Below are 27,512 nucleotides of genomic sequence, written 5' to 3' on the forward strand. Positions count from 1 at the left end.
AATCTACAAGAGCAAAAATTTCAGGCTAGTTCAACTTAGCTATGGGTAAAAAATTGAAAACAGATGGAATATGGTCACAAGTCCATTAACAGTTACAATAACCTTGTCAATTTTACCATTCACCAACTCTTTCATGTGTGTGAGACTGAGACATTGTATATATGCTACACGAATGGCAAACATTATTTCCCCATCTTTCCACCAAAAGAAGCTTCACAGCCAATTTAAAGATTATATATATTCATATGCACCTATATATATAGATAAAGAAAGAAAAGAGAACATCAAGAAAACCTAGATCAATGGCTTCCTACAGAGTAATCTCAGCTATCAGAGGAGCAATTTTGATGCTAGCCCTTTTGGTGTTTCTTGGAAATATTATGATGTGGATTATCATGCCTACCGATACGTATTACAATGACTGGTTACTCCATATTCTTGCTGATACAAACTCAACTTACTTTGGAATACAAGGTAGTTACCTTAGAACATTTTCCATTTATCTTTTCTAGAGTTCGGAAACTCGTTTTGCAGGCGAAAACTGTGAAATATCTCTTCTTCACAGGTCCAATAATGCTGGATTTCACATTCCCTGTCTTGTTTATTGCGGTTCTGGGATGTGTTTATCTTCATTTGGGAAAGAGAGTAACTAGTCATACAACAAGGTATGTAAAATATGATTATAAATATAAGTTACATATATTTATGCATGTCTTACTATTTATTTTTATACCGTCTTTCTGTTTTCTTGAACTGAGGTGCAGAAACTGCAAGCGGGGTCAAGAATTTAGGTTCTTGAAACGGCCAATGATCGTAAAGGGGCTCGGGATTGTCACTCTTACTGAACTGTTGCTGTTCACTTTGTTCATTGCTCTTTGTGTTTGGTACTTTTCAGACTACGTGCGCCACTGGTTTAAGCAAGTCCTTGTACGCTCGATGACAAGAGGCGAAAAAGTGTAAGAAACTATATATATCCCAAGAACAAGAGATATTCCCATTTCGTTTCGTTTCGTTTCGCTTCTAGGACGTCCATACTTTCAAGAAAACTAAAAAACAATTTTCAAAACCGATTCCCAGCTTTGTACATATCATCAGTTACGGAATTTGTGCACTATTCTTGGTTATTCGATTTTATGCAGGTGGCAAACCAAGTTGGATAGAGTAGCTATAGTTACAGGGGTTACAGGGAACTTGTGCCTGACATTTCTGTTCTATCCTGTGACAAGAGGGTCATCCATTTTACCTATGCTTGGCCTAACATCAGAATCCAGCATTAAGTACCATAATTGGCTTGGACACATGGCCATGATACTCTTCACTCTTCATGGATTCCTTTACATTGTCTATTGGATTATCACAAACAGATTATCAGAGGTAAATTAAATCACTTGTTTATTTCCTATTTCTTTCAATATTCTAGCCTATCGCGCAAGGATATCCTTGGATTCTTTTCTCACATAGTTTGATTATATGGCTAATGGGTTTGGTGGGGAAGGGTTATTTCTTGATAGAGACGTACAAGTCAAAATTTCAATGAGTAAAAAGAGAATAATTCACGGTCCCCTAAGCGAAAACTTGTGTAGTATTGGGAAGTGAGGTATTATTTTGTTCATCAAATAACATTTACAAATAGAATATAAGGGCAAAAATTAAGTTTGATATTGAGGATTTTTCGTGTTGTAGATTTGCCCAAGTTAACAAGAAAGTTTGATGCAAAAATGAGTAATCATATTTTGCTAGTTGTCCTAAATATCATTTTGCAAGTCAAAAATAAAATTTAAAAAAAATTGAATACTTTATTCATAAAAAATCTCATTAGTTCTACCTATATATACTAACTATCCATCATAGTTAAATCATTGTAAAGATGGAAAAGTTCCCTTTTCTCGACCTTATTCATAATGACACTGCTTATTTTTAAGACTTTTTCGCTTATTACAAATTAATTAGTTAAAACTTTGGTTTGAGTAAATGATTAAAACTTCTTGTCATTTCGTCGGTTGATAATGCTGTTAACTTTGATTCATGAAATGGAATTATCAAATACAAATGAAGTTACATAAAAAAAAAAATCTTTTCTGTTTAAACATAGAATTTTATTATTAGGTGGCTTCACATTTGACAAGATGTGAAAAAAAAGAAAGATTCAAATTCTACTTTAGTTGTCTGTATCGAGTACTGTATTTGTGTTCTTTAAAAAATTCAATTTAATGCACATTTTTACAAAATATTAAGTTTTTAAGGACTCGATTTAAAAATTGCATGACAACCCACTCGAAATGGAAAGATAAATATATATCTATAATATATATAATAATAAATTACATATATATAAAAGGATATTGAGTGCTTGGTTTAATAATGTGGTCCAGCCAGAATTGCAAACAAAACCAATAAAATTTAAAGTAGGTCCTTGTATACGGTTCTTATTTTATTGTGGAGGGATCAACTCGATTACGTTACAATAAAAGTAAATTTTTATAAGCGACTAAATTAAATATCTGTCAACAATCATAGGTGAGACCGTCTCATATATTTTCGTGTTTAATATATATTTTCATCCCCATAATGGAAATGTGGTTGCATGGCATTATCAAAAAAGTGATCGGACAGTTATCGCATGTAGTCCTTTTGTTCTATCATGCAGAAATATTATGTGACAGCGAATCAATTGATGAAATGGACTACCAAAACCTCTTATTAAAAAAAAATATTATGGAAACAAATTGAGAAACATTATGCAATGGTTACATCACGATGACATGTCCCATTGGGCTTCTCTAGGCTTATTCTGAGACTGGCCTCATTTGTATGGACCAAATTATCACATCGGGCCTGCCAATTCAAACAGATTCTTGTCAAGTTTAGATCACATTCATGTCCGACCCGACCCGACCCATAATAGAACCTTGACTAGCCATGGCTTAGAATTGCCGAAATCTATACACTTATCTTTCATATATACGCATGACACGTGAATTGGAACACAATTTTGGAATAGGAGTACTTCAGAATTGTATGTATAGTGTATATATAGTTCGAGATTTATATTTCCATTCTAACCAATTATTTTAGTTGTAAAAAAAAAATGTAGATGGTGAAATGGGGCGATCATTATGTATCAAACATAGCTGGGGAGATGTGTCTGTTGTGTGGATTGGTGATGTGGATGACAACATATCCAAGCATAAGAAGGAAAATGTTTGAGCTATTCTTATACACTCACTATCTCTACATCTTCTTCATCATTTTCTTCATCCTACACATTGGCATTGGCTTTGCCACAATTATGCTCCCTGGTCTCTATCTCTTCATCATCGATCGATACTTGAGGTTCTTGCAGTCGAAAGATAACGTTCAATTAGTCTCGGCTCGGGTTCTACCATGTGATACCATTGAGCTCAACTTCTCCAAAAGTCGAGGTATGAATTAAGATGTATATATGTAATGATCTTTGCTACTCAAGTCACAGAATCAGTAATATGTATGATGAGATTGAAAGAGTAGAAAAAAACCAAAAAAATCCCTTGCACTCAACGTTATTTTTTGTCGAAACATGCATTGGCCTAAGAGAATTTAACAAGATTTATGAACTCATTTCTTGCAGCTTTGAACTACACTCCAACAAGTACTATGTTCATCAATATGCCCACCATTTCCAAACTACAATGGCACCCTTTTACCGTAACCTCAAACAGTAACTTAGAACCAGATAGGCTAAGTGTTCTTATGAAATGCGAGGGAAATTGGACCAAAAAGGTCTATGATTTGATGGCATCCCCTTCCGTAGCTGAACGTATTCAAGTATCAGTTGAAGGACCGTATGGACCTGCTACGACCGATTTTCTCAGGTACTCAACAGTTTGTTGAACGTAAATAGGCACGTATAGCATGGTATGAAATTGATAGATAAGGGATTGGAATTATATGTTGGAATTAAGTATAGATTTTTGACAAAATTACAAATAAAATTTAATTTTTTGCAAATGAAAACGGAGCAAATTAGTCAATTACCTCCCCTATCTAGCTCAGCTAGATTCACGAGATTTATATATGCATTTTCATCGTTTTCTTGATTTATGTACTTGATGACAGAATCTGAACATGGTATGTTGCAGGCATGACATGCTAGTGTTGATCAGTGGAGGAAGTGGAATCACACCATTTTTTTCTATCATTAGAGAGCTTATATTCATTAGCTCGACACAAAAGTGCAAGATTCCAAAGGTGACACTCATTAGTGTATTCAAGAATTCCTCAAATCTCTCCCTTTTAGAACTTATAATTCCAAGTTCCACAAAAGCAGCAAATTCTTGCAACTTAGAACTACAAATCGAGGCCTATGTGACGAGAGAAAAAGGGTATCCAAAAGACAAATTAAAACCACCAAGAACCATATTTTTCAAGCCGAATCCGTCCGATGCACCCATATCTCCTACCTTAGGACCCCATAGTTGGCTTTGGCTTGCTGCAATTATCTCATCCTCTTTCATCATCTTCCTAGTGCTATTAGGAGTTTTCACGCGATACGCCATTTACCCTATTGACCAAAACACCAATATGCTGTATTCATATACGAAGAAAGGCTTGATGAACATGTTGTTCATATGTTTTTCAATAGTTGTAACAGCAAGTTTCGCGTTTCTGTGGAACAAGAAGCGTAATGCAATGGAAGCTCAACAAATTCAATATATGGAGGAAACTATAGCTAGTAAAACGACTACTTCATCGTTTGATCAAGACGATATTGAATTGGAAAGCCTTCCCCTACAATCAATCATCAAATCTACCAATGTGCACTATGGTCAAAGGCCAGATCTCGAGAGTAAGAAAATTCCGAGTTTTACAGTCCCTCCCTCCCAATGCCCCTCTCATCCAAAATCTTGCCTGTTGGAAACCCCCCATTGTCTTAAAAAAATTTGCTTTGATTTATCACGACATAATTTGCTGTTTCTACTTGTAGGGTTCTTGTTAGACATCAAAGAATCAAGTGTTGGAACACTTGTTAGCGGCCCCCAGAAAATGAAGCGGGATGTTGCGGCGATTTGCTCATCTGGGATCGCAGATAATCTCCACTTCGAATCCATCAGCTTCACTTGGTGAATATAAAAGTTACTAGCTAAATTGAAGAACATGGACTACATTGTCATATGTGTTCATAAAAATGGTTTGTATGACGCACGTGCATGAGAAATGGCTAGAATATATAATTAGCAGAGGTTGATAAAATACTGTGGGATATCCTTCTTAATAGCTTATTGTGTGTGTGTGTGTGTGTGTGTTATGATCACCAATGTTTCCTTCTCTTCTGCACTTGATATATACATATGTATATATCCGAAATAACATGCGTTGTAAGGCATATATTTTTTTCATGTAAATCTTGGTCGGCAAAAATAAATAAGAATGATATGTAATTACCTCAAAGACTTAGCAATTTCGGCACATACCAATACTAAACAATGCCAGAAATTGGAACTCCTCCTCCTTGAAAGCTCTCAAAATAAAACCAATGTCTTTCCACTGTGACACAAAATTAATAATTATCTACTATCATATGCATATGCGGATTTCATAGAATAATCGAAATATGACGTTTAAACTAATATTAAGTTTCTAACTTGTTAATCATGTACCTGCTAGAATCATCTTTAATTTTTATCACATAGCAAACTGAATATAAAAATTTGGTATCAAGACAAAGGCACGTGTTTGGTTCCCGTAAACTGCAGAACCAATCCTTGAAGGCATGATTATTGCACTTGTGCAAGCAGTAACAGCACACATTGATACATGATAATTGCGATATCATTAGTGAGGGAGATACCCTTACTCTTTATTGAATCAATATCAATACATGTTACTCACAGCCGAGAGTGGAGAGATTGAAGTTACTAAGAAAATGAACACTTCGGATACACTCGATTTAGAAAACTACCGTAAACAGTAACACGAGCAAAATCGAAGACAATAAGACCTTTACTTCTATAGCTCAGCAGCTATTAAATCGATATATCGCTCTATGACCGATTACAATTTTGATGCTGCTGAAGGAGTTGGTGTTCTGGCCCTCCTTAATAACCCTTCTTGAGTAGCTGAAACTACAAGCTGCATTTTACAAGTTGTTAACAGGCATTTATTCAAGACATCTGCTATATAAATTAGAAAGAATCGTTGATTTACCTCTCCTTTTCTCGTGAAAATTTGTCCCATTACATATCCACGAGCAGCATGAGCATTCGGGCTATCAATCTAGGAGGTATGCAACACTTCCACATTAGAACTTAAAGACGAAATGAGTTGATTACACATCATATAGCTACTTACCACAAACAATAGCCAATCATCGGCCCTCAGGGTCCTGTGGAACCACATCCTGGGAAAAGAATGGAGATTATGCAAGTATTAGGACTTAGGTGCATCTCAAGCGAAAGACAAAGAATCCCAATATTTTGAAACTCTTGAGCTTTTAAAAAAGAAATTTCTATAATTGTATGATCATATGTGGGAAGTTTTGTAATTTGAAGGATAACTACCATGACTATGCTGCCTATTAAGTTGATTTTCCAAATGACATTTAATGGTAGAAAGCTAAAAGATGAGCAAGGCTAGAGATCAAATAACAGATGGTTTACCAATGAACAACCACAATAGATTCAGAAGACGGCTATTGAGAGTTTCAAAGTTTCTCGCAAGTTCCTATATAATGGTTTTCATCATTTTGATGTCTGCATGAACGCTTACCGAACAATGGTTGTAAAGATAAGGGGGTTGCAGAAAACTTGGCAAACAATAACAATATTTCTATCAATATTTTTTTTAGAGATATTTCTATCAATTCGATGTTCTACTTTCTTGTAATGTTGGCCAAGTTAAATACAATCACTTGGCTAATATCTCGAGGTGTTAGGAAAACTAGTTGAACATAGTTCCTCCTTTCAACATCACAAGCAAAAGAAACATAAGAGAGACTTCAAAATAAGGAAGTACTTGCAATTGATTTATCTTGGTTGGAGGCTGCCACATAACGTGGTCAGACCGCTATTTCATGATCGCTCCACAATACAATCAAACAAAACAATTCATTCAGAGAAAGGACAATAAACCTATGCAGAAGCAATTCAATAGGATTGGTGCTACACCATGGACACCTTTAGATGTGATCCATCAGATTCAGACGGGAAAATATAAACCTCGGACAATTGATAAAATTAATAGAACGACAGAGATATGCTATGCGGTGATTTTCGTGGCAGTCAGACTGACACACAGACGTATCTGTATCAATCGGCACAGATGTTACTGTTTTAGTCTTTCCAAGCATTTGAAATAATCCTTTAATCATGAAAAATCAAGAACTAGTTTAATTAAACGGCAGAGAATCTGTGGGGGGCGAGAGATGTAAATACTCACGAGTGATCCAGGCTGACACTAGATGACTTCAGACCCTTTTCACGATGAGGATTCAAACTAACTTGGAGAAATATTAGATCAGACGCATATGCCACAACACATCTGGAAAAAAAATACCCAAAGATATATGCTCATCAGTCTTAGCAAATGTGTGAAAACTTAAACTGCATATAAAATAGTAATCCGAGAAATAATAACATTCAACGTTTTTGAATGAGGATGCACATTTTTGTGAAAAAAAAAGAGAAGATACAAAATAAAACTAAACGAACAGTTCTGTTCCTAAGATTCTGGAACTTCATGACAGCTATCCAAGTTTCAAAACTGCTGGTTCAATTCCAAAAATTATATTATACATGGCGGAAAATTAAATATCCTAGACTACAACATAAAATAAATAACAGAAATAAGAAATGCATAACTCGCAGTAGTAGTTTAGACACACAGATATACTTATAACTAATACACGATAAGTGTATCAAAGAGGACAAGTTGTACGTATCAACGGGAATAATATTGGAGCTCAGAAGATATTAGGCCAGTGTCAACGGCCCATGGAAAAAGGCCGCCAATTTATAAAGCCTATCAAAGAAGATCCAGGTGTCACGTGGGAAAGAGCAGGTAGTTAGTTATGCATGGGAAGGGGGAAAGATATAATGAGACAGGACAGATTTGTTTATGTGGGTGCTAGCTTTGCTAGGGCAGGGGAAATTCGTTCTTGAGTGAAAGTAATGGGATAGTTGATTTTACTAAATTTCTTTTTTATACACGAGGGTTTACTAAATATAATAATATAACATTACTTGGTTGAAATTGTTGTTGAATTGATTTGCTTCCTTTATTGATTTTGTGTTTGAAATTTTGTGTACTTAATTGTGGTCGTAACATATGTCAAGGCAGGGAAAAGAAACTTAAAACACCTACATATAGCAAAGCACATTTCCAAGGAATCTGGTCAATAAGGAAAATGATGGCACCGATCATATACAATTCAGAAGCTGTTCAATTTTAACGATAAGCAACGTCAGCTTCACCTCTGTACTCAATCAAATATACAATAATAGGGAACTGCTAGGACACACTTTTACCTATGCAAAGCCTGATCATCAGAGAGTGGATCTCTTGCTCTAAACCAGAACCTTAAACTGCAGAGTGTTGCAAATACATAAAAACAAATAACTGAAAAGCTTTTCAAGTCTTTCATTGTCAAGAAAAATTAATAATAAATTCAATTTTAGAAACCTTGGAGGTGATTTTGTGTAACTAGTGGAAGTATTAGGATGACAGAACCTAATCTCTATGGGCCAGGGAACAAACTTAGCAGTGGCAACCTTGTTCCTGTAGTTCCTGTTAAAAGTAAAATATTAAATCAATTAATACATGTAGCAAGTATTTCACATTATCTAAATGAAAACTCATTACAATGACAACTCATTCAAAGAATTCCTGATCACGGAACAGAGGGAAACAATCTATCAATCTTCAGGACATGGATTGAAAAAAGCAAACCTCAATCCAAGACATCTTTCATATGTTACCATCTTAAGAAAAAGATTGGAAGATATTATCAGTCTGTTATGTCAACATGGGACTTTTTTTCCAGCCAAGAGAAACTCACCGAGTAGGACACTTATGACCCTAACTTCTGCCAGCCTATTAAGGCATCTTTGTTTTCTTTGCCAAACTACTGACAAACTTAAAAGGTTATTCAGTTCTAAGCAGTGTCTACCACCACCATCACCCACTTTCTTAAGATTATCAATTTGAAGGCCGTGGGATGATTGCCTATATCTGGGTACCTGCTCAATAACATTACAACAGTCGAACAAAGTTAAAGGTATGAACGACTAAGTTTTTGTCTCGAATTGCTTGTCATTATTGATTGGAAAGTAGTTATTAAAATATCCAAGAGCATCCACGAACATTCAAAACTTTATGCATTCTCTAAAACAAAGCTTTTCAAACACTTGTTCTGCAGATTCCTGACATTAACATGCACCTAAAGGATGCATTGAAACATCTTGCAACCACATCTCCGCTCTCGTTCCTGCACCCCTATTCAGTATACTACTTGTAGTTCATTATCCCCCTGTTCGTTTGGTGGAGTAAATCCTATGGACTGATCTTCAAACCTAAACAAAAGTGCCACCTATTAAAACTAAAGGATAGGAAGTCTAACCTGGGAAGGCGGGGGTCAAAAATACGCCTATCACGCAAATCTTCCATTGATGAGAGCTGATAAATAAACACAATGTCAACTTCTTCTGAAGAAACAAACAAATTATTAACACCAATTAAACCACAGTTTGAGAACCTCCTCAGGATAAGGCACTGAAGGAATTGTTGCCAACTGGTGATTGAATCCTTCTTCCTCTTTCTGAAAATTTGTTTATGCAATGAGGTTGCCGTTTACACAAATGAAAATTCAAAAATGAATGAATCAGATTTCAAGGCTTCTGTATCTTATCAACTCTATGAAAAGCCAGGTAATAATTCCCATAAAATTGTAGCAAACCACAAATATGGTAAAAGTGGTACATATGAAGATGCATTAACAGTAAATAATTCTAGATGTTCGGAAAATGGTAGCTGTAAGAACCCATACAAGAAATTTGAGAAGGAATCGTTAACCATTCATCACAGACAATGATTAAGATCATCCAAGAAGATGACCACTAAGTTAGGACGAGTGACATGGTTTTTTGAAGTTCGCAAGCAAGCTAAAGATTAATGTGCCAGAAAACAGGAACTGACTTTCAGCATTTATATATTCACACTGAAGCTAGATGTTTTTAACCTCGTGACTAGAGTTGAATGCAATATTTCTCAATTTCTAGTTTCTATAGTCCAAAAGCCACTTCAGAGCTGGAAACCAGAGGAAGTATCATGATTCAGATTTAGAGTTGGGCGATGCTTCCTTAATTTTTAACTTAGGCGATGTAGGATAAACCATAGGGTTTTCAATGTAGGGGAGATCCCAATTGAGAATCTTAAGTGTTGTAAACATATTATACATCTTTTTTCGATCCAGAACTCCGATCTTCAAAGCATTACTAGTGGATTGATTTCAAGAATAAATTTTGAAAGGGCTGACCACTTGTTTCAATTACTCTTCGGGAAAATAATTCTGCCTTGATGATTCATTAATGATAACAAATTATTTGTTTAAATTAAAATATTATGGGAGCTAACATCATTAAATAAAAGAATGTTGCAGTTAACATTTAGCAATTGCTACACAAAAATGCTGATTCATGAAAAAAGTGAAAATGATGAATTATTAGAGATTATGAGAAGATCAACTAGAGATATCAGATTGATTTTATATATCTTAGATTGATAGTGGTTATCTTAAATTGATAGGGTGTATCTTCAATTACCATACATTAGGGAACTGTTCAGTTAAAAATTCCAATCTTTAAGTATTATTTTATATTATTTTTAGGAGACTTTGCCTTGTAAGTGTATAAATGCACATACATGCTATTGAAAAACACAAGAGTTTATTTATCTAATTCTTTACAGAAATACTTCCACAAAACTGGAAGCCTGCAACCGGTGTTATTTATACAGCTCAGCTGATACAAAATTAGCAATTTAGCATATCGAGGTGTCAACTAAATAAAGGTTGCTCGTGAACAAATACAGTCGGATTATTCCTAATTAACGGCAGGCATACCTGAAAAGAAGCGAGTAATGTAAATACAACATTCCCTTTTTGAATTGCTTCTACCCTTCGGGTTGTGAAGCTTTTTCCATCACGCACACGGTGCACTTGATAGATAATCGGCACTGAAATAAATGAAATTTCTCATTTAAACTCAGGCCAACAACCAAGTGCATGCCGAATAAACATCATCATAATAGTTGTTAATAGATTGCGGTAAACCTAAAATAGGAAAATTAGAAAATTATAGGACACCACCACCGCAGGGTGCTCTAAACCACTAACTAAAACTGATATGAAAAATAAGAAAAATATGTCACCCAAAATGGCTATAGGTAATACTTGCTCCATTGTACACAGCTCGTAAGAAAAGGCGATCAATTTCAGATCACACCAAGAGTGAACTAGTATCTCGTTCAACAAGGAGTCATAAAGCTATTGCATAGGTAGACGATATTTTACTATCCATAGACCACAGAACATATTGAATCCAATGTATAGTATTATGGGGAATGTTGAAACAATAGCCATTCTATATCGATAAAGTCAAATAAATAGCAGTTTCCTTGTATTATTTGATTTCATTCTGCATCTAGGAAAGTTTTTCCAATGACAATCAAGTGAAATATAGCTCCATAAGTGGCAACACATGTATGAACTCAACAAATGTGGTGGTTTATCATGAAATCGGTGCGTTGCCAATCTTGTCATCTACTTCATCAAAATTCGATAGGAAAGTTTAGACAGTGAAACCAAGTAAGTTTATGCAAACTTACTGTCAAAATCTCCAACAAGCAGGAAGTATGCATGCAAACTGTGAACAACCTTAAGACAATCGACTGTCTTCGATGCCGCAGCCAGTGCCTGCAATCATGGACAACTATCAAACTCCTACTAAAATAAATGCTCAAGAGGATAAAATTAAAAATTAAAAGTTAAGAAGTTTGGCTGTGCCAAGCTAGAAGAAGGTAAATTGAACATCAAAAACAAAATCCTTCAAGATGTCAATTTGAAGACAACTGAACCAAGCACCTAATAACGTTACCTCAGACATATGAACTAAAAAGAATACTTATCATACCTGTCCAACAAACTGCCCTCCAAATACTTTCCCGAATTTGGGAGCATCTGGTAAAGTGATTCCTTGAAAAATGTTAACCTATGGACAGAAAACGTGCAAATGAATAACAAATCCTGCACATATAGACAGCACAAAGAGAATAGAGTATCAATAAGCATGAGTCCCGTGAAATAAGTGGATTATCAAATAAAGATCTCAAGTCGTAATTCCTCCAAATACAGAACACCAGATCTCCCATGAGATGATTTGAAAAATCCAAAACCAAAGATGGTACTTGCTAGAAGCAACATAACAAAGACAAGTCAATCAATATAAGGTGTTAATATGGCAAAATCTAAAATATCAGCGAAACTCACAACCATGACACCATCAACTATCACTTAAAAGACATTTTAGTTCCATGACTTTATTTTCTGCAAGTAAACAAAAAAGCCCAGACTATAGTACTTTTCTTCATGGTGATTGATAACCAATCCAACCAGGATGGAGATATTTTCGATGTTTAAAGAAATATGTTTCCAATCCTTAACAATTAAAAGAAAGCCCAGTGCCTTCTGTCATAAAATCACAATTCATTAGAAAATCATGAATCCACCACACGAGGGGGTTCACCATTAAATCCCATCAAAACTGAAATCAATAAACAAAATAAAAATGCAAGCGCCAGACATTTTTGGAGACTCCAGCAAAGGTTAATTGAGGAGACTCCAAACAAATCAAACTTGGCAGAGACGCTAGTTACTCAACTACCTCTCGTCCTCAAGGTGCACCTACAATGTCATGGGGAGAAAGTTCAGACCGTTGATAATTATTATTAGAAGAAATAACCGAAGTTGTGATTGCTATGGCTTTAACATGCTTTTGGATGAAGCATTCGACCAAGGGAAATTTCAAATTCATCATCTCTCAATTTATACCAACATCAGTGTTATTATGTTATAAGAAACTTAAACTTCAAATACCTCCTCAAATTAGATCTATCCACCCAAATCAACTGCATCCATCCAAATGCTATCAAAAAGGTCCTTCCCAAAAATGTAAAGAGAGCACACTAGAATCTCTCCAATAGTACCAACTCACATAAAACAGCCTTATAAACTCCTTCCAACTTAGTTTGAGTGAATAAGTGAATAGCAGTGTTTTTCATTTGTTACCTCTCAGTACTTTCCTTCATAAGTATAAATCGACTTACATTTCGAATTGAAGAGAATATTAAACATGGTTCGAAACATATTGAACATACATCTACAGGATCCAGATGTAATATCTGCTCCATAAGTGAGTCTTTCTCCAATGCCTCATCCGAACTCCAGATTGATTTGGGTTTCAGTAAATTTACGTGCTCGGTAGGCAGAATTAAGCAAGTCAACTGCCATCACAGACAGTGGTCTCAGAAGCATAGGATAACACTGAGTGAAGAGCTGCAACAGAATGAATTGAAACAACCAACCTCGGTCAAAGCAACCACATCCGCTTGATGAATAGATGTTGTCATACCTGCAACTGCATCAGACTCCTGTAATAGTACTCGTACAGAAGCAACGAATACTATGCTAACAAGACCACGAGAATATGTACATGACGATAGAAAATGCTACACTCAGATACAATTTGTGCAAAAAACAAAGCAGGCCATAAATAATATGGGCACTTAACTTGCATATAACAGTCATGATGAATCAAGTTAAATTCAAATACAACTGTCTGAACAAGAGTCATCATGAATATCATCCCATAAACAAAACGATAAAACGTGCGAAAAAATTTGGTACTTCTCAAAATGAGCATCTAACCATGACCAAAATAGTCGTATTGTTTTAGCTGAAACTCAAGGCGGTTGACATCATCGGAATGAAATGAGCCACATACTTCAGCCTGGAAAAAAAAAGGTAAGACCCATAGCTGTAAAACCAGAAAATGGTCATACTAGCATAACATTACTTAGAACATAGATGAAAAGAAATAAAAATACCTCTCCATTACATATGAAATATATGCCATCTGCAACTTCACCTTCACGGACTACATATTCACCTTGATCTAGATCAAAGAGTGTGTTAAAGGAGCTCGGTATATGAGACTAGAAACTACTCACCCATGTGTCAAGACCCAGTACTCAAAGGTGCTCGTTACAACAGAAATACAAAATATTATATCATATTTGTGCAAGCTAACATGGTTCATCAACCACAAAAATTAAGTCAATCTCGAAAATATTTTTCATTAGAAGAATTGGAATAATAAACTACTCCATTCTAATTTTAATTTTCTAATCTATGCCCACTCATGAATTAATCCCATTTTAATTCAAACATATTATCATTTTTTTCTTTTCGGAATCAATGCACTCATATACACAAATTTGCAAGATCACATGAACAACTTAAAGCACAAAATAAAAAACGGATCAGTATTCAAAATCAGTATTAAATACAATGCAGGCATGGACAGAAAAAATAAAACCAACTTATTTGGAGTTTCGACTCATAAAACATTGATCTTTATATCCAAAACAAATAAAGCTCGAAACTTTTACTGTTCCCAGATCAATAAGGTCAAAGTTCATAAATACATCAAGAAAGACAAAATAATTGGGTCGCTCAGTGATCGTTTGAGATTGAAAGTTGAATGATCAAAACATCAAACAAGCTCAACAGAAAATCAAAACCCAACTGAACCTTAACAAGCACACCAAAATTCAAAATCCATCATGAGCTGCCTGACCGGTATTTCCCACAATTCAAACCCCAGACACGTCGATTCACAAAAAGTGGTGCCATCGATTTACCGTATCGTTTGAAAGAAACTACTTGAGCGATTTTCTTAAGCGAAGATCTCGGAAGCCTCTGCAGCAGCGGCACACCACCCAAGAACTCGATCACTGCCAATTCGACACACATCAAACGCTAAATCAGTAAATTCTTTTCCTCAAAAAAAAAAAAGAAAATTTGCCTAAATTATTAGAAATTTGAGGGCTATGAAATGATGCATACCCAACTCGGAGTTCATGGCAACAAAAGCTGCAATTTTGCGGAACGTAGAAACTATAGTGAGCCGAGAAAATATCTGCTGTGAGTCTGACACTACTTCCAAATCAGTCCGCCGACACGTAGCCATTTTGACACGTGAAATTATGGGATGTATTCAATATTAAAAATTTAATTATTTTTATTGATTTTTGTAGAGTTTAAAAGTCTGGAGGTATTGAACATAGATTTTTATAAACTCTATAAAAAGTCTACAAAAGTCCATGGAATTTTGATTACAAATCTGTGAAATTCTACAAGAGGCAATAAAAATCTACCAAATCCACGGAAATCTATCATTTAAAAAAAATCATTGAAAGTCATTAAATCTCTACATTGAATACACCTCACTCAATTATTTGCCTAATCTCATATTTGGTCATAGATATGAACTACCTATATATAAAACAACGAGATATTTTTTTTGATGGTAAATACTTGTAATATTATTAAGAATAATTCATGTCATTTGTTACAAGGCTTATCAACCAAACTGGAAGGTCCCCAAGCGCCCACACAAAGGGAACAAGGCAAGAAATAACAAAAAAAGCAATGGAATGTGCAACTACATTAGCTGATCTTCGCACATGATTAACTGTAATTCCACAAAAATCCATAAGTAGCCTACGAACTTCATGTGCAATTACACCTGTGTAACTCAAATCCTCAACTGGGGAAGTGACTGTTTGGAGCGCCAGTAAAGAACCCGAAGTGACTTCTTGAATCTGTAAGGAAAATTCTTTCGCCTTCCTAAGTCCCTCTCTCATTGCTTCAAGTTCTGCATACACCACTGATGTGGTCTTCTTTATTTGATGTCCAAAAGCTAGTACAATCTTCCCTTCATGATCACGAATTACTCCACCCACCGAAAAGCTATTAGAGTTTTCATTGTAGGTCGCGTCTGTTTCTAGCCGTAGTTGGTTAATATCTGGTTTTTTCCAGCTTCTTTTGTTAATGTATGAGCTAAGAGTTGGTTCAATACTAAGGGCTGTGCGAGCCTCTTTATAGTCATTCAACAGGTGAATGCTCCAATATGTGTCACCAGTGGCTAAGTTTCGTTTATCCTTGTGTAAAATCTGTAGCCTTTCATGCCAAACTCCCCAGGTGCGAATCACAAAAATTTCAAATTCCTTCTGATTGAGTCGTTCTTTCATCCACAAGAAAATATCCACAATATCATATCTTTTAACTCTTTGAAGAAGTGTTTTGAATACCGTATCTTTCCAACATGACTTCATTATCGGGCACCGGAATAAAGCATGTTCAGTTGTATCAAACCCAAAGTTACAGAGACGACAATGGCCCTGGACTGGAACATGGTGAGCTAAGAGATTTACCTCGGTTGGGATTATGTTATGAAGGGCTCTCCACCAGAAAATACAGACTTTCAAGGGGATCGAGAATGCCCGTAAGAATTTCCACCAACTTCTCAATTGGAACACGGAACAATTCAGTGGGGTTTCATAGCAACCAATTTCCCTCTTTATACCCATCACGCACCGAGTAGCGTCCTTTCGGGTCTTGCCTCCAGAATCTTGAGTCCTCTGTTAGCTCACCTGCGATTGGGATGTTCAGTATTTCATCAGCAATATAGGAAGGGAATAGTTGATGTATCAATGTTTCTTTCCATGCTCCTCCCTGGATAAGAGTACTAACTGACTTATATTGCTCCTGTTCATTTAGTGCATGCAATGGATTTGAAATCCAAGGATCAATTGTCCCAAAATGTTTGAATCCTCTTACCATTACCAACTCTCCAACTAATTCCTTTTTCAAGCAGCTGTCTACTCCATAATAATGATCTCCAATTCTCCATATGAAAGACGGATTGCTCCCGATAGTGGCCTTCATGATGTCTTGGTGTTTGAAGTATCTAGCTTTCAGGACACGCGCGACCAGTGATTCCGGATCAGTCATTATTCTCCAAATTTGTTTTGCAAGAAGAGCTTTGTTGAATGATTCCAGATGACGAAAACCCATACCCCCTAAACATTTTGGTTTGCATAGAGAGTTCCAGGTTTTCCAATGCATTCTTTTCCGTTCATCAACCTTGCCCCACCAAAAGTTCGAACACTCTTTTTCAATGACATCTAAGATGGATTTTGGGATGCGGAAGCATGACATAGCATATGAAGGTATTGATTGGAGAACAGATTTAATTAAGACTTCTTTACCTCCAGCTGAATAGGTCTTGCTACCCCATCCTTTTATTCTATCCGCAATTCGCTCAATAAGATATCGGAATTGCATCTTTTTTTGTCGGATAAAAAAACTCGGAAGACCCAAGTACAACTCATGTCCCTGCACAAATCGTACAGAAAGCATCCCTTTAATTCTATTGACAACATCCTCGGTTGTATTGGGGCTAAACGATAATGCAGATTTTTCAAAGTTAATCAGTTGCCCTGAAGCCTTTTCATATAGAGAGAAACAAAGTCGAAGACCAGCACAATTTTCCACAGTAGCTTTGAAGAGTATTAGACTATCATCTGCAAAAAAGATGTGAGATATAGAAGGGCAAGAATTTGCTATTTTGACTCTAGGAAACAGATTGCGACCTTCGTAATATAGAAGTAGAGCAGATAGTCCCTGGGCACACAAGACAAATAAATAAGGTGAGAGTGGGTCTCTTTGCCGCACACCTCTCTGAGGGGTTATAGTTTCCGTGAGTTCACCATTGAGAGAGAATGTGTAGTGAATTGTTCGAATAGATCTCATCACCTTTTCGATCCAATTGTTAGAGAAGCCCAACTTTTCCATAACTTTCTCAAGGAAACTCCATTCAACTCAGTCGTATGCCTTGCTCATGTCTAGCTTCAATGTTGCATATTTTTGTTTTCCCTCTTTCCGGCTACGAATCCAATATAGAGTCTCATATCCTAGAATGATATCCTAGAAAACAACGAGATATTAAGTTAATAAAAAATATCATTCTCTTTTTTTGACAGATTTTAATTATTACGCATTTCTTAATGTGATAATTTTCTTCTATAATAAAAAGTTCACGGATACCTAATAATATAAAATGTCCCATAATGAAAAAGATTGAACCAATTCTTCCAAAAACATGTTATTAGAAGACACCTTTTAAAACTTATTGACATTGATTTAGAATACACATAATAAATGTTAATAAAATAGCTTTTTTGATTTATACATAATTTATTTATATAAGTTAATAAAAAATATTATTCTCCTATTTTGACAGAGTTTTAATTATTACGCATTTCTTAATGTGATAATTTTCTTCTATAATAAAAAGTTCACGGATACCTAATAATATAAAATGTCCCATAATGAAAAAGATTAAACCAATTCTTCAAAAAACATGTTATTAGAAGACACCTTTTAAAACTTATTGACATTGATTTAGAATACACACAATAAATGTTAATAAAATAATTTTTTTGATTTATACATAATTTATTTATAATCACATATTTCATTTTACTTTAAGAATAATAGGCTATTGTGTAAATTATACAGAGATTTTGTGGATATAATCACAACCTATTTGGATAAAGATCTTGATGAAGCAATTGTTGTTATCCTTCAAATGTGTCGAATACATACCCTGTTATAAAATTGTATGTGAATGGGGATTTAAAAGAAATTAGTACTGAATTTTGAAAAAAGTATTTCTCGTTAATTTCATTGAATTTGATTTAAAATATTTATTTATCACATGTTAAAAAATAATAATATATAATACTCAAAAATTAAAGAATTAAATATGTATTTAAGTTGGTGTCGACATTAGTACACTCAACAAGATAAGCATCATGTCATTGCCTTAGGTTAACACAATCTAAAAATTTGATATATGATAATGGTTATGTGGGGACCCGGACGCTAATCATGTTCTTAATCATCATTGGGACTAATTAATCAATTATAATAAACAGGGTCTAAATTTTTTTTTTTTAAATAATGCGGAACGTAGTGATATAAAAACATATATACATCTCAGTATATAAAAGTACAAGTCATGTACTACATACATTGATTCAACTAAGGTTTAACATCTAATCTCAAGTGTCCAAACCCTATCTCTAATCTAAGTCCGGAGCCTCCACTCTAATCACGATCTCTCCTCATCTCCTGGACACTGAACATGTCCCACCTGTTGTCAAGTACACATACAAACAAGACAACAGCCGGATAATTCCGGTGAGAATATAAACCCAGTATAAATCAACGAAACATGCAATCATATAAACAAATATAAAGCATGTAACAGGTAACAGCAATATGTATCAAAATCTGAAACATAATTAATATCAAACTGTCGACAATACTCGTAGCTACAAAATTTAGAGTAGACTCAATCCTAGTCTAGGGATCCCGATTTTCCAGAAGTTGGCATTCCTATATCGACCAACAGTAATAGAAAAGACTCCAGTTCTATCCACGTCGATAAGGTATCGATCACCAGAAATAGAAATAGGTCCGATTCTATCCACACCGATATGGTATCGATCACCAGTAATAGAAGGAACTCTCATTCTATCCACACCGATATAATATCGATCACCAGTAATAGAAGAAGCTCCAATTCTATCCACACCGATACGATATCGATCAACAGTAATAGAAGAAACCCAAATTATATCCACATCGACAGCCAATCCTCCGGTGACAGACTTTGGCTCTATCGCCAATAGACTATCTTGTAACATCGTGCAATGTGCCCGTGGCGATCCCACCACTATCAGGCACTTCTGTTACAAGATTACTCGACTAATACATGTTGTCTATATATCAAGAGAACAAGTAATCTGATACCTGCTATCTATATATCAAGAGAACAAGTATATCAATCAAATACATGCAAATATCAATGCAATAAAATAAAGTATGTGATTTAGGGAAATTCAAGTCTAAACCGACTCAAGTCGATCTCCCAATACCACATTGACTTATACCTTTCGTTTGTAGTCTCGGTCTGAAGCAATATCGGTTCTGAACTTAAGACTGTCTCTGTAAATCTGAAACGATATATCGAGAATCATAATATCAATGTTCCATTCTCAATTCAACACTGAATCTGATTAATCTGGATTTTATTCAAATCATCGGCATAACGGTACAAACTCAGTATCCCCGTCAATACAACATCACCAGATAACAGTTACAATCCATAACCCATATCTAATACATTCTACAATCATCTATAATTCAAATCTGTCCAATATCAACTGATATATGTCTGAAAATTCATAACAATTCCATAATCAAGCTGTTTCTTAATCTGACTTCGATTCTACGATGTCTAACATATCAAGAACATCATATATAAATCATATTCAATTCTGACAATGACATAATTTCAAAGCATGTCAAAACGTAGCAAAACTTACGTCAAGTTGTAGCTTACGTTGATAGGATTACAGTAGTGAAGTCAGATTATTCGGACGGACGGATTTCTCACAAAAGACGTAAGGATTTTCTATAACTTCACAGAGACTTTTCTCGATTTTCTTTCTGAAATTGTGACGAATTTACATGCAATTTATATTTATATACCAACTTGCATGATAGAGAAACGTGGCACATTTTCATGTTTTTCGATCGGCGCTCGAGCGGTTAATCTTTACCGCTCGGGCGCGAAGCTTTCTGTCCGAAGGTTTAACTTATCCTTCATTGGCGCTCGAGCGGTCACAAACTACCGCCCGGGCGCCACATCTTCTGCCCGAAACATGCTCATGTTGAACATTGGCGCTCGGGCGGTTATTTTCTACCGCTCGGACGCCAATAGTTCTGTCTAAAAATTGCACCCTTCATATGTTTTGGCCAATCTGGTCTCGTACTAGCCCGTCTATAATTATATCAATTCATAATCAATAATCTCATATTAACATGATATAAAATCTCGGACATTACAGGTTATTAACCAAAAAAAATGAATCTGACATTTATTATATTTAAGAAAGTTTTTCAAAATTAAGGGAAAAAATAGCTTCTTATTTTTATTTTTTTTATAATTATATATAATTTTTTTTGCAATTTAAATATATATTCATTTTTTATAATAATTAATTTTTAATGATATCATCATGTATATTACACGAGTTAAATACTTGTATATACATATACATGAGATTGTGTTATAACTTCTAAAACTCAACGATAAAGATATTATTTCAACACTTGAATGCAAAATTCTTTAACGAATATGTTTTTTATATATGTTTTTTGATGCAAGTATCTGAAACCCCATTCTTGTTATTCTTCACCAATAATACTCAAGAATATCGAAGACATAATAAGTAGGATTCATTGATTTAGTATAAAATGATATCATGAAGTGAAGAAAGACATCGACCAATATTTAGAACAACTATGATCTTAAACTATTATTCCAAGCATTGATACATTTTCTTAAGGAAAAATGCACCAAGTCAAATTAGAAACATCAAATTCCAACAAAATAAAAATCAATACTTTTTCATGAATCATATTATTTAAGAAGCAAAAATTCCAAAAAAATAGTTAAAAACACCCACACACTTATTTGTCGAGTAGAGCAAGACATTATCCATGGTGAATATAATTATTGATTAGTAGAACATACTTTTTAATGATATGTGATACAATATTGTATTCTTGAAAGAATTCAATATTCTCACATTCAGTATAAAATTTATATTAGACCATGAGAAACAAATGCATTTTTTTCGCCGAGTGGGATTTGACATCGTAGTTCAAAAGAAGTAACGAAAAATAAAATGACAAAATATTAAAAATCATTTTGTATCTAAGATTTTTGAAGCAAGTGAGAATCTTGAAGCATACCATCGAAGTATAGTTGATAATCAACAATATTCCAAATTTGAACATAATTCTATAAGCTTGAGTTTCTGTTGCTGGCATAAAAACGTTTATTTCCAGGTCTTCAGATACAACCCATAATGTTTCCACATCCTTTGTACATAAACCCTTGTGATGATTTGCGTAGTTCCAGCAGTTCTTCCGCTTTCAAAATAAATTCCCTCGTTTGTGCCTCATAAAAAAAAACTAGCATAGCAGATTGATGGATCATTACCCTAATGATAGAAGGGCCGCCTATGCCATGTCCTCTGACAATTGCCCATGTCATGTCCTTTGTCAGTAGACATGCGACCCATACTGTTTTGGTCTTGTCATGGGCACTGATTGTCATGCTAATGATGCATGGTGACCAATACTGGTCTGATATTGTCATGTACACTGATTGTTATGCTAATGATGCATGATGACCCATACTGGTCGGGTGACCTAAACCCTGGTCAGGTGAGAGGATCCTGGTCGAGCGAGAAGAATCTTGGTCGGGTGACCTCAGTTTCTCGGGAGCAACTTGGAATTTTATCCTACTTTTGGTCCTCCTTTCCTGCCCGAGTCCAAAGATGACCTTGTCTTTCTAGGGCATCAAGTGAGTTTGATTTTTTTTTTTTTTTTTACAAAAGTTAATTTGCGCACAATATATAAGCATTACTATCAACTTTTGAAAAAAAAGTGAAAAGAACAATAACACAACCAAGAATCCGAGAGATAACCAATCATAAGTACAAAGAAATAAACATACTCCATAGCAGTTGCAGGAAAATTTAAAACAACGATAACCAGAGACCGTGTAATTAGCAAATTTCGTTGTAAACTTTGAAGTAATTTGAAGTAGTAGAGATATTTAATGAGATATTTGCAAACTTTGCAGGAATTTGAAACAGTAGAGATATCTGAAAAACTATTTATGATTTTGAAGCAAAGAAGTTGAGTTGACAATATAAAAGTGAAGACAGTTATCATTTTCTTCTTCCATACTCTGACTCGTGTTCAGTTCAGAGTTAAGAGGAAAAACATTTAGTTCAAGTATTTTTTTGGAAGAACACTCCACAAGTCAATAAGACCATCAAACCACTTCACAATCAACTTCAAAAGTCCACTACTAATTTTTATTTAAAATATACTAGAACTTTTTTTACCTCTATACCACTCGGCCGAATCACATATATATTTATATAAATATTTTGCACTATTTAAAAATAACCCAAACTATTATTTGAAAATCCAAAATAACGTATTTAAAACATAAATCGTAAACGTCAACCAACCCTAAGCTAACATTATTTCAAAAATAAACATAACTCTAACATCCTCTCAAAAACCTTTCGAAAGCAACATAAGTCATATAATCTTTAAAATAACTTAAATTTTTAACATAATTTTATTTGCGAAAAACTAGCGACGGTCCTCGGGTTGTGTATATCTTCAGTCCAGATAGTTCAACCATCAAGTCATCCATAATATCATGGTCACGTGTATCGATCACACCTAGTGATTGACTCAGCAAATCTTAATCATAATAGCAAGTAATATATATATAACTACGGTATCACATGCCGTATTTTGTGAGATAGATATCTTATTTGGGTCATCCATGAAAAAATATTAATTTTTATGCTAAGAATATTAATTTTTATTGTGAATATTGGTAGTGTTGATCATCTTACAGATAAAGATTCGTGAGACCGTCTCACAAGAGTCCTATTCCTAAATTCTACTTTGACCTAATGACTACAAGTTGCTAAGGTGAAGATAAAATATGAATTTATATACAATTACTCAAGGCCAATAAAAATTTTAGAGAACAAAATTGCACAAAGAATACCCAATATTTATTTCAGATCATTTTGAATTAGCCTAGCAATGAGCAATCAGTTTTGTAGACCATATCGAGTTGGATCGCGAAGAATGAAAATGGGTAACAAGAAGAACAGCCCAAACAGTGAATAAAAAGGGAAGCATCGACATAAACAATACATAACTCAAACATCGCTCAAAACAACAAATTCTCTACAAAGTTACATTAATTCATATTTAAGCATTTATTATATTTTACATGTTTTGTGAATTTATTATTTGTAAATATATGGAATTGTTTCTTCAATTCTCAAATATTTTTTTAGAAGATCAAAACTTAAAGATCAAATTTGATTCACAAGTGATTTGAATTTGTAGAAATTGATTTTTTTTTAATATTTTACATAAATTGATACACTTGCACGCGATACGACCAGAATCACAAAATTTTACTCAAAACAATTTGTTTCTATTTTTATTTCTTAGCAGCCTTCGTGATGGCGATATGGGCAACGTCCTGTTTACATTGGGAAACTTCGATTCCTTTGCCTTTTCCACAGATTAATTAGTTCCTTGCTTATTAGATAAGTTCGTTATACCTGAAACTCCTATTTATTGTTTAATCTTGATTTTCTTGAGCTATTTTGAAGTGAGGTAGTTGATTTATGACTACCCCATCGAGGCTTCTGGGAAAATTCCTTGGTCTAATTCTTCTGGCTCAGTTCTTGGTTGGTGATTTTGCAGTTTGATCATTTCATGCTTTTGACGCATACTTTTCAGATATTTGGTTGTGGAAAAGTTCATTTCTTTTGATTCATTGACCCTTTATTTTCCATTCTTGTAGATTATGTTACCATGATTTAACTACCCCTTGTGCATCTCTCATCCATCCAGTATTTCAAAAAATTCGAAAACATAGAATAATAAATCACTGCCCTTTTGACTTTCGCCAAGATTGTAGAAATCTGTTGGCTTCATAGGACATCTCATATTTTTGCTGTGAAAATTGTCTTCACCTCTGCGTCTCATTTAGCTTTTAGAAATCAATGTCTGTTGCCTGCTGTCTCCCACTTGTTGAATGTGTATCGTGTTTAGCTTGCCTTCGTTGGGTGTGGAAGAAATTCCTATACACCGCAGGCCATGAAAGCCAAAACTGGGGTCTTGCAACAGCCACTGAATTCGAGCCCGTACCTCGACTCTGTCGATATATCCTATCCATCTATGAAGAAGATATTGAAAACCCCCTTTGGGCTCCTCCCGAAGGGTATGGAATCAATGCAGATTGGGTGGTATCAAAAAAAGATTATAAGGATACACTTGGGAGAGTTTCGCCGTACATGATTTACCTTGATCACGAGAACTCAGATATAGTTGTAGCGATTAGAGGCCTCAATTTGGCTAAAGAATGTGATTTTCTGCTCTTACTTGATAACAAATTGGGACAGACGACATTTGATGGCGGTTATGTTCATAACGGGCTTTTGAAGGCAGCTCAATACGTTCTTGAACAAGAGTGTGATATTTTAAGAAATCTTGTTGAGGAGAATCCTGATTATACTTTGACGTTTGCTGGACATTCGCTCGGTGCAGGAGTCGTAACATTGCTAACTATGTTGGTAGTGAAGAATAGAGAAAAACTGGGGTACATTGAGAGGAAAAGAATTAGGAGCTTCGCAATTGCTCCTGCTCGGTGTATATCTTTGAACTTGGCCGTGAGATATGCAGACGTAATTAATTCGGTTGTGCTTCAGGTGATATTTTTGTGTTTATTTTTGGTGGTCTTTACTCTATGTATTGTTTTGTCCTCAATAACATAATATTCTGGTGCAACTTATGTTGTTCATGACTTTCTTCGAGTTTAGCTCATGTTTTTTGGCTGGCTAGATACATTTTTTTTTTATTTATGTCAGTATCTTTGTTTACCAGGATGATTTCTTACCCCGTACCACAGTTGCGCTGGAAAATCTCTTCAAATCCCTTTTCTGGTAAAAGATTGCAGGTCTTGCCGCCTTTCTGTTTTACTTTATTACGAAATAACCACTATCAGAAGTAAAAGAATGCTGAGCTAATACGAATTCCCTTTGATAGTTTCCCTTGTCTGATGTGCGTAATGTGCTTGAAAGATACGTGCACACTAGAAGAAAAGATGCTCAAGGATCCAAGACGCCTGTATGCACCTGGTCGCCTCTATCACATAATCGTGCGGAAGCCCTTCAGGTATGCATTTCAAGTCTTATAACATGATGTACTACTTTGATGAAGTCTCTAGATTTGGAGATTTCGGAATAGATATCACAAGGAACTGATAGAGGGTCCTAAAAATTATAATTCTTGGATCTGCTCTATATGCTATATGGGGAGCGAAAATTTCTCGTCTTTAAGATATGAAAGTGGAAAGATGTTGAGTAATCATCAAGGCATGCATTGCCACAGAACACGAAGATGAGATTCCTCTCGAATGAAGCAAATTTGGTGATATCCTAGATAACGTATTATATGATTGGACATACAGCTGTATGAACATTGTTTATTCAATTTATTTGAGTGATTCTGCATTATTCTGAGTTGAGATCGTATTTTTATTTCTTTGTTTTATGTGCAGTTGTGATGAAATTTCACCTCATGTAAGGACAGCAGTACCTGTGGATGGTAGATTTGAGCACATGGTCCTCTCATGCAACTCAACTTCAGATCACGCCATTATTTGGATACTCCAAGAATCTCAAAGAGCACTCGCTGTAAGCTCTCAATTTATAATTAGTTCACTCGTATAGTGTAGCGTACCATAATCATGATAATGTTCTTCAAATTATTTACCATAAACTTTGAGAATTTCGAGCTGTATCATTTGTATCTCATTGTTATTGTAAGATCCTGATCCATATCAGGCAGTGAAAGAGGTAAGAATGACTTTATTAGACTATGCAGTGGCCTCTTATACCAACTTTAAGTCAACTATTTTCGAAAACTTAGGATGTATATGGAATAGTTGATAGTGGAGTCAGTTGGATAGAATAGCAGCCTAGAAGGAGACACTTGTGATTATTTAAACCACCTGAGATGGTTTCTCTCCTTAGGCATAACGGTGTTTTCTCTTGCTTTCAAAAATATGATAGGTCCTAGCACGAGAAAAATGACATGGAAGAAACTCGTCATCTTGAGATCAATCGTGGGTTCTCATTTTTTACGGAAACACTAAAATGTTCTCTTTTCTTTAGTTCAGTCTATGCAAGAAGCCGAGCCAATTATGGGTATTCCTGCAGCTCAGAAGATGGAACGGCAGGCATCGCTTGCCAAAGAACACCAGGAGGAGCACCGAGCAGCAATAGAGAGGGCAATTTCACTGGAAGTTCCTCGAGCCTACTCAGCGTCTTATGGAACTTTTCAGGAACCCGAGCTAGGTGAAAATTCAAGTAGCAACGCAGATTTTTCTTATTTGTCTTTAAAAAGTCGAGACGAGATATATGAAACAACACCTGTTTTGGCTGCAGATCATTTGTAGAAAATGTATGATTCTCATTAATCATGGTGCGTGTAAAAATCATTAGTTGTTTAGGTTATGATATTCATTCTTTTATTGTAAATGCTGAAATTGCCCTCTCCATGAATCTTGAATCTTTGTTGTATACAAGAGAATAAATCGAGTTATATATTCTTTAATGAAGTAGCTGGGAATAATTTTGATGATAGACTTTAGCTCAAGATA

At 35.0% G+C, this 27,512-nt stretch overlaps 4 protein-coding genes across 7 annotated transcripts; 2 read left to right on the forward strand and 2 right to left on the reverse strand.

Annotated features, from left to right (window-relative positions):
* The first annotated feature begins 183 nt into the window (after positions 1–183).
* Positions 184–5,309, forward strand: LOC140811627 (ferric reduction oxidase 2-like). Of its 2 annotated transcripts, none has more exons than XM_073169631.1 (8): positions 184–474; positions 566–665; positions 759–956; positions 1,140–1,374; positions 3,095–3,422; positions 3,608–3,851; positions 4,119–4,825; positions 4,964–5,309. In XM_073169631.1, exons 1-8 carry the CDS (start codon positions 303–305, stop codon positions 5,101–5,103), a joined length of 2,124 nt encoding a protein of 707 aa, XP_073025732.1. In that variant the 5' UTR covers positions 184–302; the 3' UTR covers positions 5,104–5,309. The 2 variants fall into 2 exon arrangements, with proteins under 2 accessions (XP_073025732.1, XP_073025733.1); XM_073169632.1 differs by having other exon boundaries at positions 185–474; positions 765–956.
* A 502-nt stretch (positions 5,310–5,811) lies between these two features.
* LOC140811628 (acyl-CoA hydrolase 2) lies at positions 5,812–15,290 on the reverse strand. 2 transcript variants are annotated; one of them, XM_073169635.1, is made up of 17 exons: positions 15,155–15,290; positions 14,950–15,042; positions 14,134–14,201; positions 13,955–14,036; positions 13,612–13,658; positions 13,405–13,530; positions 12,162–12,239; positions 11,857–11,944; positions 11,093–11,205; positions 9,728–9,790; positions 9,593–9,648; positions 8,656–8,760; positions 8,502–8,558; positions 7,414–7,515; positions 6,328–6,376; positions 6,184–6,252; positions 5,812–6,108 (listed from the first exon to the last, which is right to left on the reverse strand). In XM_073169635.1, the coding sequence occupies exons 1-17, from the start codon at positions 15,276–15,278 to the stop codon at positions 6,031–6,033; spliced, it is 1,398 nt and encodes a 465-aa protein (XP_073025736.1). In that variant the 5' UTR covers positions 15,279–15,290; the 3' UTR covers positions 5,812–6,030. The 2 variants fall into 2 exon arrangements, with proteins under 2 accessions (XP_073025736.1, XP_073025735.1); XM_073169634.1 differs by having other exon boundaries at positions 13,612–13,664.
* A 346-nt stretch (positions 15,291–15,636) lies between these two features.
* On the reverse strand, positions 15,637–16,425 carry LOC140811296 (uncharacterized). The gene has a single exon (XM_073169162.1). The coding sequence runs from the start codon at positions 16,423–16,425 to the stop codon at positions 15,637–15,639; it is 789 nt and encodes a 262-aa protein (XP_073025263.1).
* A 7,816-nt stretch (positions 16,426–24,241) lies between these two features.
* On the forward strand, positions 24,242–27,470 carry LOC140812537 (uncharacterized). 2 transcript variants are annotated; one of them, XM_073170833.1, is made up of 5 exons: positions 24,242–25,557; positions 25,733–25,791; positions 25,895–26,023; positions 26,409–26,544; positions 27,025–27,470. In XM_073170833.1, the coding sequence occupies exons 1-5, from the start codon at positions 24,853–24,855 to the stop codon at positions 27,133–27,135; spliced, it is 1,140 nt and encodes a 379-aa protein (XP_073026934.1). In that variant the 5' UTR covers positions 24,242–24,852; the 3' UTR covers positions 27,136–27,470. The 2 variants fall into 2 exon arrangements, with proteins under 2 accessions (XP_073026934.1, XP_073026933.1); XM_073170832.1 differs by having other exon boundaries at positions 24,243–25,557; positions 27,030–27,470.
* Positions 27,471–27,512: the final 42 nt, after the last annotated feature.

Source organism: Primulina eburnea, chromosome 14 (assembly GCF_022965805.1).
Source record: "Primulina eburnea isolate SZY01 chromosome 14, ASM2296580v1, whole genome shotgun sequence".
NCBI classification, from domain to species: Eukaryota; Viridiplantae; Streptophyta; class Magnoliopsida; order Lamiales; family Gesneriaceae; genus Primulina; species Primulina eburnea.